Raw genomic sequence first — 11988 nt, 5'->3', positions numbered from 1 at the left:
GTGTCCTGTGTTTATTCTTAAATACTGCAGAAAACTTGAGAGTTGAAAAGGACAACAAATGTAAACATACTTCAGCTGCTAAAATGGACTGGTTTATATCACATGATTTGTATTAGAAAAAGCCTGAATAAGTATCTGGGGCAAGACTTGAAAACTGATGGCTACAGCATCTCCATCCGGTCTCACTGAGTTTAAGATTTCTATACTGAAGAATATTTAAGCAGTTCTGAGTTTTTTTTTTCCTTTAAAAAAAATTTAATCCTAAGCAGAAAAAAAGACCTCCATTATATCGGCTTGAATTGATCAACTTTTGCAAAGCGGACGTCTAAACTTTGGGGCTGAGCTAAGGGGTACACTGCTGCATTACATTTATAGCACAGGACAAACAGAACACATCACTGTGAAACTGACTGCAGACAAATAATTGTTTCATCTCCAATAATTGTTTCATCTCATTAGAGTGTTTCTATAATTGTTGGAACCCGATGTAATTGGAAAAGAAAAAATAAATATATATGTATATATTTAATTGCACGGCTACAAAACAAGCATAGAAAAGGACTCAAATGATGAAAACATGGTGATCTGTCAGGTAATAGAGCTCAACAAAGCTTTTGGCCAGCTAAAAAATATAGAAAATAATTCAGCGTGTTTGTTAAAAGAAAACTACTTTTCTATATACTGAGAAATAAAAGAATGAGAAACCTACAGTGTTTTCAATAAAAGTCTGACCTTCGACAAATGTGCTTCTAGTCATACTTTATCAACATATCAAAGTACTTTTAATGTTACCAAAAAAAAAATTATAATTAGAAAACAGAGAGGAATAACAGTTACTCAAACTAAACTAAACTGGGGCTACAGAGGGAGGAAAAATCTTCACTTCAGCTATGATAGACAAAATGAGAAAATGACATAGGAAACTAAGTACTCGGTCAACAAAAGTTCAGCCCAATACTCTGTAGTATAAGCTTTGTTTCCATTGACAGAGGTCAGACATGTGCTGTCAGTCTTCTCCAGGTTTCCTCAGACTGTAGCTGATGTTCTGTTCCAGTGATGTTTTGGGGCTGTTGCCGAGCATCGAAGACTTCCAACTCCAACCACCAATATTCTATGGGGTTGTGGTCTGGTGAGCAGCTAGGCCGCTCCTGGACCTTGACATGTCTTGACATGTTTGGGATCATTGTCCTGCTGGAAGACCCAGCCACCCTCCATCTTCAACCCTCTCACTGATGAAAGAGGTTTGAGCTTAAATTCTCACCATTCACGGCTCTGTTCATTCTTCCCTCAACGTGTATCATTCAGTCTGTCCTCTTTACAGAAAAACAGCCCCTAAGCATGATGTTTCCACCTCCATGCTTCACAGCAGCTCAGCGTTCCTCTTCCTCCAAGCACCATGAGTTGAGTTTGTGCCAAAAAGTTTTATTTTGGTTAAATTTGACCACATGCTGTTCTCTCAATGCTCTTCTGGATTCATCTCCTCTCTGGCAAACTTTAGACAGACCTGGACATGTAATGGTTTAAGCAGGGGGCACATCTGGTCCTGCAGGATGCGAGTCCCTCTGGTCGTAGCGTGTTACTGATGGTAGCCTTAGCTCCTTTAGTTCCAGCTGTCTGCAGGTCATTCATCAGGTCCCTCCATGTAGTTCTGCTGTATTTTCTTATTGTTCTCATGATCAGGCCACAAGTATCCTTCATGTGTCCTTCAACAATTCTTTGGCCAAGGTTGAGTTTGGCATCTGACTGTTTGAGGCTGTGGACAGGTGTATTTATACAGATACGGGTGGAAGACAGAGGAGCCTCTCAGAAAAAGTTACAGGTCAGTGAGGTCCAGACATCTGGACTGTTTTTAATGACAAAATACTTTATTCAACCATAACTTGCTAATGTATTCACAATTATCTCAATTATTTTTCTCATTTTGTCTCATAGTTGAAGTGAATCTTTGATGAAAAGTACAAACCTTTATCCTTTTTCTAAGTGTGGAAACTGACTAAAGACTTTTTTGCTGCCTTGTGTGTTGAAAATCTCCCCCTAGTTGTTTCAGGATGTACTTATTTAGATTCATTCATTTATAGATAGAACATCATATTACAATATGAAGAAATGTAACACCAGATTTCAAGGTACTTAATATTTAACAGTTGGGAAACTCTTAGAGATTCCAGCAATTGGTGGAAATAAAGAGCCCATCATCACCATCAGGGGCTAATACATGTATTTTAAGATTTTTTTTTAACTTGTTTTACGTCCATTTTTGCAGTTTTTTTTCACCTGAAAAAGAAAAAAAACTAGCTGCACTTCAGGAAAAAGATAAATCATGCTATCAGTCAAATGAGAGGGTTGTTCTTCTGGGGTTTTCTTTGCTTTTTTGAAGAAAATTTTGAAAGAGAAAGTTTGTCCAGTAGCTGTTGATCTCCTGCTTGAGTCCTTCTGGGTTCTGAAGCAGGACGACTGAATGAAAACCAGGAAGTCCACTTCTGAATGGCTTTGAGGTCAAAGCCTGGACCTTATATCTGCAGGGGGGGGGGCTGTGGCGAGGCCTTAAACAGGGAGGTCAGAGAAAATCTAAAATCTTAAATCACTGGATGATAGTAGCTGTCACCAAAGGGGTGACAAAAATCGCTTATAATGTTTCAGAAGAAGTTTGTTTTTTGTTTATTTGAGGTGCTTGTCTGTTGCTGAAATGTGTTTAAATGTGAAATAAAATTGTGGCATCAAATAAATTGTCCAAACAGGTGAAATCGGAGAGGTTTTTTTTGACAGCTCTGAAGACGTGTTTTACGACCTGACCTTTATTAGAGGACAATATGCTGTGATGTCAGGTTGTGTTTCCTCTGGGAACCGCAGCGCCTTGTGTGCGTTATTGGGTTCATACTGTAGCGAAACCAGCGCGTTCGCGTGTGGAGGGCCACTATGATCGCCGCGGGGGGGGGGAGGGGAGGTTGTCAGTAACAAACGAGCCTGACAGCTTAATTACCAAAGCAGCTAAAGATTTATTGGTTTATCAATCAGAGCCAGGGGCAATGCCTTTCCCCTGAGGAGACGGAGGCCATTACCATGAACCCGTCGGCCCATGTGACCCAGACTCTTCTTGTGTTGGCCCAGTCACTCCGAGGTCATCCCGAGCCAACCTTGGAGAGGCCAGTGGGAGCACAAACAAGATGTAAACAATGCAAACATGCACAGAAATGCTGCACAAACATACAAAAAAAAAGCATAAAAAAACATGCAGAGCCCAAACCACAAAGGCCAGCATGTGGGCGAGAAACCTTTTATGTTTGGAGACAAAGGCCCACTAGAAGCAGAGAGGAAACCAGAGAGCGAAAGAGAGAGAGAGCGCCAGGCTGCAGGGATAAAACCGCATGTCTGACTTAACCAAAAGGTATTTTCAGAACAGCGTCCAGAATTTCCAACCATCTGGACACAATTATCTTTTTTCTAAATTAAGATTTAGCTCATTTGCAGTCCTGCCAGTGACTTGTGACACTGACACAAAGAGGACGAGTGCGAGGGTGATCTATTGGTTGGCAGTGTGTTGCTATGTGATGAGCACTGAGACAGAGAGAGAGAGAGAGAGGACCACCGATCATCCAGCCGGGCCAGGCAGGCAGCCAGGTGGCTGGGCAGGCAGCTTGGATAAACACTCATAGCCTTAGCTGAGAGAGTAGCCTGTAGTCATGGAGAAAGCAGCTTGATAAAATGCTGCCCCCCTGTGGCGGTGGCTGGGAATGACACACAGAGCTTCCTGTACCTGAAAGAACCTCCTCCGGGGTCGTTGAGCTTGTTTTTCTGATTCCCGGCGATCTGAACAGGAGGAACCATGGGACATTTGCCTGCTTGTATGATGGCCCCCTTTCCCATTGTTCCTGAACAGGAGAGAACAGAGAAACAAAGCAGGGAAAAGTAATGTTATCATTGAAGTGTCCCCTTCTATCTGCATCACACTGAGGACTACCTTCAGCTGTCCCCGTCTTCCTCACAAGGCCCCATGAGTCAGGAGGGGGGGTAGATGAACCAACCTGGCATCGCTCTGTCAATATCGCTGCGCTTCAGCGGCTTTCCTTACACTCCTAAACCGCATCCTGCTCCCAGACACGGTTTTTTATTTTTTTTTCCTTTCTTTCTTGTTCCGGAGAGGCACAAGGACTGCCAGAGTGAATTTAAACTTGATTTTAACAGGCATGTTCCTCGCCAAGAGGCGCAGAGGAGTATTTTTAGATCTATCCCCGCATTCCAATTTACGGGCATAAACAACCTACAGATCTTTCACTGCAGGCGATCTTTGAGAAGAGGGGTAGATCAAATTTGTATGCACCTCCGATTCCTACATAGAAAGGCAGGTACGCACACACGCACGCACGCATGCAGGCAGGCTCCACTCAAGAGCACGGGGCTCTCTTAGGGGAGCGTTCCACTCGGTCGGTGTTGGGGGCGATATTTGCTGGGCTTCTGTGGGAAGAGTGTTTGTGAATCAGTGTGAGTAAGCAGCAGCACAAATGTTTGTGGAGGCTCTATAACAGAGCAGAAAAACAACAAAAAAACACCTGTTCTCTCTGCTGCTCCTGTCTGTTTACACATCATCCAGCACATCATGGGAACATTTACAGATCCACTTATGGCAAGCTTTGGCTTATTCTATTTTAGTGGATCTCAAACTAAAACGTATACAAATCTTCCCACAAATAAAGTCTGTTTTTTTTTTTCTTTTATCCTGAGACGCCTGAATGCCTCGGTGATGTGCAATAAGGCTGAGCTCTTACCTTGCGGTCTGATGGACTGCGTGATCACCATGGGCATTCGGACCTGGCCACCAACAGTCCCTCCTGTCTTTACGCCCTGAGGAGAAAAACTTTATTAAAGCAAGGAAAGACAGAGATGGAAAGAGAAGGAAGATTTACAAAGAAAAAAACAAACTCTATGCTTATTTACCCAGCTTCAATATTCAAGGGACAATAAGCTTTTATCTTAAAATGGAGAATATGAAATGAGATAAACTTTTATCTAATTTCTCTGCAAGTTAAAGATCAGCCGTACATACAGGCTCACACTACAGAGTAGTGGGGTTGAAATGTAAACTGTGAATTAATTTTCTGCAGCAGGGGGACAGAAGACTGACCAATGGTGAAGAAGTCTAAACTGGAAAGAAAAGGTTAAAACAAATATGTACTTATATAAATAAATAAAAAAGCATGGAAAGCCCTTTATTACCCCCCAGAATCAACCACCTTTACCAGACAGCTGCATGTCCTTCTATGTGTCAATAGACGGAGATTTATCCACATTCCTCCTCACAAAACCAAACTGATGTTCAAACAGTACAGATGTTCAAAGGTAAGGACTTTGACTAGGCCATTCTAACAAAGAAATGTGCTTTTAAGGGGCTATATCAATAAAAATGAAAATTTTCTTATTTTTTCAGAGGCTTTAGGCTTTCCTAGAACATCATCTGGGCTTTAGAAACTTCAGAGAAATGTTATTTTTGTCATCTAATTACCTAAAGAGGTAAGCATTTAGCAGAAATTTTAAACACATCAGGACTTGTCTCTTTGTGCACTTTGGTCCGGACAGCTTTGAGAACCTTGGTCGGTACCAAAGTGGATTAAAGAAGTGTGTAATCCTTAAACATGCAATTCCATACAGGAAAGCTGCTGATGACAGCAATGCTAAGCTAATCACACTTAATACACTGCAAATAAAAAAAAAGTCATTTTTTTTCTTGCAATAGGTGCATTTTTTTTCTTGAATTGAGGAGATAAATGAGACACTCTGCCAATGGAACAAGACAATTTACATTTAAAATAAGAAAAAACAATTGCATATTATCTGATTATCTTATTTTAAGAGTAAAAACACTTCCATTGGCAAATTATCTTACTAATCTACTAAAATTAATGATAAGTACACTTAATTTAAGACATGTTTGGTAATTTCTAGGTCGTTTTTGCAGTGTACTATTCAAATCATGATGTTAACTGGATGTTGTGCTAGCTACGGCTGCTAACTAATGTCTATTTTGCTAATCGATTAAGTATTCGATCAATGATCGGATAGGAAAAGCTTCCTTAATTACTTTTTTATCCAGAAAATTTAGATCAGGTGAAGCTAAAACTGCAACTTTAGGAGTTCTGGAAGGATATTTAAGATAACTTCATCTTAAATAGAAAAGTTTTATATATTCTTTTTATTATTTTTTTAATAATTATGCCTCTGGGTGGGTTGATCTTTTTGCAAATGGCATGTATTAGAGTCTATATTTTTCCAGTCATAGATAAATTGATTAGTCAATTAGTTGACGGTTATCAATAATCGATTAATCAGATTAATTGATTCCACCCTAGTGCTAGCTAAATGCCTGGAACATAATACTGTATCACCTCGGTTTATGGCAACATTTGCCCGATTGGTGACACTTATATTAAGGTTCAATACAAACAGCTGTGAAAGTTATTGTAGCCGCTTCATAAAGCTTATGCCAAAGAACCAGTTTCTCTAAAATGCAAAGAGCCAGAAAATATAATATGTTTAAATAAAACACCACTTCTTATTTTTGTTAAAGATCTGCCATAGGAAATCTTCTGCTATTTTATCTAACAACAGACTTTTTTGTTTCATTTTTACTTTTTGAAGCTTTTACCACCATATTTGAGTTTTTTAAACCTTTACATCATCACTGTGTTTATTTGTGTTCTTGAAAAAATGTATTTATCCAATCAGACAAATGTAGAGAACAGAAAATCCTTAATAAACTAGAGAAATCCCTAATGTATCACAAATGACACAATTAATTTCAAATTATTTTTTTTTCAGAATGTCAAATGACAACATTAATTTAAAACAAAAAGAAAGATTTAGGATTTACAGGGTGAAATAAGAGGAAGGATGGGCTTTATGTAAAAAAAAAAGTTTCCAAATTAATGTCAAAAACTAAAGACCTCAAAACATAATTCTGTTACTTTTAAGTCATTCTGTTGTATGTCTAAACGTCTAATAATGATATTAGCCAATATACTATATTCTAAACAATTAGTTGGTTGTTTAACATTTTTGCTACTATAAAAAGCCGTTGTAGAGAATCGAAAAGGGACACTAACGGCTGCAGAGCCGCAGGCTGCAAACCTCTGCAGTAGACTTTAATGGAGCTGACGTTGCAGTAAAACCAAGCATTTTGGAAAAACGGCAGAAATATTTTATTTTAAATTAATATCTCAAAGTGCGAAAGGCAATATTTCATCATATATATAAGAAGAGTTCAGTAACACGCCCCCCCATAACTCAATTGCCCTGTATAAAGCTTTATCTGTATTCCAAGCGTGATGCTGCCACCTCCATGTTTCACCGTGGGAATGCTGTGTTCAGGGCGACTCTGCAAAACTTTGCTTTTATTCAAACACACAGATTCACCAAAATATTCAGTCTCATCAGGGCACCTCCTTCTTGCTGAATCCTCTATATTTTTCAAACAGCATATATATATAAACAGGACTTTCTATGGCTTTTTTTTAAACAATGGCTTTCTTCTTATCACACTTTCAAATAATTTTGTGTTAAATATACATATAAAAGTTGGCCTGTGGACACAATGAATCTCTGCAGCTCCTCCAGGTTTCGGTGTGATCTTTTCTTCATGCACGGCTTCCCAGTTTTGTTAGTTTAATGTTTCTCTATGACCTAAATTTGCCTTTAACTTCTCCACATATTTCTCCCTGACCTGCCAGGTGACTTCCTTGGTTTTCATGAAGCATTTTTGTTCACTAATATTCCATAATAAATCCTTTACAAAGCAGCTGTATTTCCACTGCTGTTACATTACCTTCAGACACAGCAAGGGCTATAAAACTATCACTAAAAGATCTTTATTAGAAAAAAATGAAAAATAAAAACCATGCATTATCAGATTAGACTTTAGTATTACGGATGGCTTTAAGTCGGTCTGTTAAAATGTTAGAAAGTTCATGCGTATTTATACTTTTATAGTGTGACCTACATTTGGTTGTATTTCCAGATAAAATAAAGTCAGGACTTTGTTGAAATTGTTGTTTAGACAAAGAAGGAGCAAAAGAAGATGGAGCAGAGTGGGGGTGGGGGGGAGCGAGCACGATGCCGGGCTATTAGAGTCACTTCCTTCCTTGGTAGCAGCTTCAGGCCGAGCCTCTGGCTCAGCCATCCATTCCAACCATTTTGCTTCTTGCTGCATATTTTTTAGCCTTGTTTTCCATTCCCTGACACATGCTATATTACTGTTCAAGCTACTAAAAAAAAAGACACAGGCCATTTTTCCCAGAGATCCACTGCAGGGGTCTGGAGGAGTGGGAGGGAAGGGTAAAAATACATTCATAATAGGCAGAGATAGCTAGCACCTCTGGCTAGCTGGCGACACAGTTAACACGGGAAGAAAAAAATAAAAATAAATAAATAAAAAGGCAGAAAAGGTGGGAAGTTGGAGAATCACAGAGAAAAAGGTTTGACAGCAGAACTGCAGCAGCCGGCTTATGTTTAAAACGCGTTTAACTGGATACTAAATGTCAAGATTGGGTTTAAGAATTAAATATTTAATATAAACAGTCAGCTTTTAACAAAGTAAAAAAAAAAAGTAAATTCAGGAGGGGATTCAGATTTCAAAACAGAACTGAAACAAGAGGTAACAATCTTCATTGTAATATAAAAAGTTAAGTGAGGTAAAATAAAAAATAAAAAATCTTTTGCCAGCATAAGTTAAGTATTATTTTTTTTTTTTTATGATTTTAAAATAAAGAGAAGCCTGTTTGATGCTGACTATCTGTGATATATAAGCACATGTGTATCAGGCCAACCTACAAGCATTGCACTGCACATAAAATTAAGATTTTGTGCAACAGAAAGGCACAAAGCCGATCAGGCGTCAAACCCACAGGTCCCGCTTAAGGCTAGTGATAAATGAACATTACTGTCTTGGTTTTGCTGGGAGGGGAGAATCCCTGCTTTGCTACTTAACAATTTTCTGATCATGGGATGACTACTCACATGATCTCAAAGCATGCAATCAACCCGTTTCTCACTAAAATCCGTCAAATCAGAATTTTTGTTTTTTTCGCCATCTAGAATATGTTTATTATATATAAAAAGATTCTTAGTATAAAGTAAAAGAGGCTTTTTTAAAGTATCCAGACCCCTTTGAGTTGTTAAATCCTCGCATTACAATTAAAATTCTCACTTTTTAACTATCGGGATATTCTATTGGGATTTTATGTCATAGACAAACACAGAGTCGTTCATATTTGTGGGCGGGATAAAAATAGGACATGATTTGCAATCATTTTAACAGATAAAAATCAAATAGGTGAGAATTTATATTAGTTGCCATGAATCTTTGAAGAACCACCTTTGCTGTAATAATAAACTGCTAATCGACTGAAAAATTTGTCTCTTCTTCTTTGCAAGGCAGATGTAATTCCGTCAGATTGGAGGGAGAACTTCTGAGCTCTCTGACCAGCAAGGATTTTCTCCCAGCATTCACCTCTATGTTTCTCCTTCGCTCTTGAAATCAACTTTGAGCAGCTTTGATAACATGGCTGCAAAAAAAAGACAAAGCACCCCCGAGCATAAAGGCACCATCTCCGTATTTTACAGCAGGAAAGGTGTGTTTAAGATTATGCACATCTAACAGACCCCTTTTAGTTACACATTTGTTCTCTCTATTGCACAAAATTTTAGATTTTATATTCTAAATATATTTGGTTATTAGTATGGAGTGAATTTTGTTGCATTATTGTTGCAAACAAAAAATTTGTTGTTTTTTTATACTGTATTGTCCCACATTTCCCCATTGTGGAACAATAAAGGGATTTTCTATTCTATGTTATATCTATTTTATGATATATAATATCTATTTTGAGATATTAAACTTTAAAAAATTCACAAAAAAAGGTTTTTTAAAATAATTCTGTTTTCTCTGGTTATTTTTTCAATTTTCTTTCTCATAGATTTTTTTTTATATTTTTCATATTTCTTTTTTTCCGATTGAATTTTACCAATTTCATTCCTTCACTTCAAGCCCAGTAAGACCGTTTGTTGTCGCTAACGTCCATGCAGACCAATAGAAATGTGTCTTCGCTCCCCAGTTTGTATTAAATCCCGCCCCCAGTAGTACAGAGAACGTGATCTGGAAAAAATAAAATTAGAAAAGAATGCTATTCTTTTTCAATCTGAAAAAGAGAACCTTGAAAAAAAATAACAAATCTAAAAAAATATTAATTCTATAAAAAGTATTTTTAAAGAATAATAAAAAAAAATGGATCTGAGAAAAACGCAAAAATACTTTCTAAACCTTTTTGATTAAGGTCTTTTTTAAAGTTTCATTTGTGAATTGCATTTCCTTTTATTTTTCCAATTACAAAACACGACCTTTTCTTGAAACGACGAGACAAAATCCACTCCATATAAATGAGGATTAAAGGATTCTAAATTTAATTGAAGACTCTTGCAAATGTAGACTTTTAAATATAAAAAATTTTCTATTTTTTATTTTATTTATAAACTATTTATTTATGGATCCCATAATAGCCCAACAAAATTTGTGGTTTGATGTGAAAATATGTAAAAGTTGTAATGCTTTTGTGCGTCACCGTAAGTTACTTGGTGCAAATAGAGACTAAATTTAGCTAAATAAAGACTGAATATAAAAGAAATAATATTGGTTAAATAACTAATTTATAGAAAGAACAGAATGAAAATAAAGGGATTATGCAGCTGTAGGATGATCGGGGAGGTTAAGGATTTCTAAGCTTCCTCAGACAGTAAATGCATCCTTATATGTTAGTATCCTGGAGGAAAACGTGAGGCCATCCATTTGACTGCTAAAAACTGTAATTACTGTGATGATTGTGCAACAGGAAAGCTGTAAAAAATATTCTAACCTTAACCTCAAACTAAATCTTTTGCTTCTAACAAGTCTCAAATAGCTGCTTCATTATTGCACAAAAGCAAAGATCAAAACATCAGAGACTGTTATGAGAGTCTGCTGATGTGACGTGGTTATGACACTTTTTTAAATAAATCTCTCTAGATAAGGTTGCTTAATTTCCTAATAAGTTATTTCTTGCTGTTTATTTCATCAAATGATTTTAGCAGCTGAAAGATTGTGCAGGATTACGACAATCTCTCTCAGGAGAATAGAGCAGAATCTGTCCTACATTCAGCTGCATGTTTGTTAGCAAGAAAATGAAAAGAAATCAAAAAACAAAGTTTTATAAACTGTTCTGTAATTTTGTGCTTGCAGCCTCTGCCACAGGATTTGCTGGATGTGGAAATGTCAGCAGTCATTTGCAAGTTTAAAGTTAAGGTACAGATCTACATTTTGTGAAAACTGTAGTGCGGGCCTAATAAACAGAGGACTTCCCTTTTAACGAAGCAGCCTTGGAATCAAATCCCATCTATTAGACCTTTGATGCATGCCTGACTCCTCTCTCTTCACACTCTCTCCCAGTGTAAAATAAATTACATTGCACATAAGATAAATTGCTGCAAGATTTGCGAATTCAAAACCTCCTGAAAATACATTTTGCCAGACGGCAACAGATGTATTAGAAATTATGCAGAAAAGTTGAGGGCCAATGAGATGCAGAAACATACATGACGTCAACACGTCAACCAGAGGCGGAAGCAGAACAAAGATGGCTGCGCCGGTTTCAGCTGGAATCCCCTCTATTTCCTTTGGAGAAAAAAAGCAAGAAGATGTGATTTTTGCGTTTGTGGATGGGAAAGATGTTTAACCTCTTAACATCCACCTCATTTTGGGTAATCCTCACCTATTTTGCATACCCAAATGAAAAAGCAAATAACTTAGGAACTGTAAGCACAAATTACATGTGCAATACATTATATGGAAGCTAACACCCTCTAGTTTTGTAATATATAAAATTGGGTGACTAGAACACAGAACAACCTGCACTAGTTCAAACATGACTCAAAGTTGCTTTTTTCTATTCTCTGAAGTAATAAAGACATTCT

At 37.4% G+C, this 11988-nt stretch overlaps 1 protein-coding gene across 3 annotated transcripts in view; it reads right to left on the bottom strand.

The window, feature by feature from the left end:
- Positions 1-11988, bottom strand: part of LOC107099507 (transcription initiation factor TFIID subunit 4-like) — a 152576-nt gene that overhangs the window by 106600 nt on the left and 33988 nt on the right. For all 3 annotated transcript variants that reach the window (XM_015397656.1, XM_015397657.1, XM_015397658.1), the window contains 2 exons: positions 4764-4839; positions 3755-3869 (listed from right to left, as the gene is read on the bottom strand). In XM_015397656.1, the coding sequence (XP_015253142.1) occupies positions 3755-3869; positions 4764-4839 (191 nt within the window). The remainder of the gene's footprint in view (positions 1-3754; positions 3870-4763; positions 4840-11988) is intronic.

Source organism: Cyprinodon variegatus, unplaced genomic scaffold, assembly GCF_000732505.1.
Source record: "Cyprinodon variegatus isolate N-32 unplaced genomic scaffold, C_variegatus-1.0 Scaffold879, whole genome shotgun sequence".
In the NCBI taxonomy this organism is placed as follows: domain Eukaryota; kingdom Metazoa; phylum Chordata; class Actinopteri; order Cyprinodontiformes; family Cyprinodontidae; genus Cyprinodon; species Cyprinodon variegatus.
This window is presented reverse-complemented; position numbering and strand designations above follow the sequence as displayed.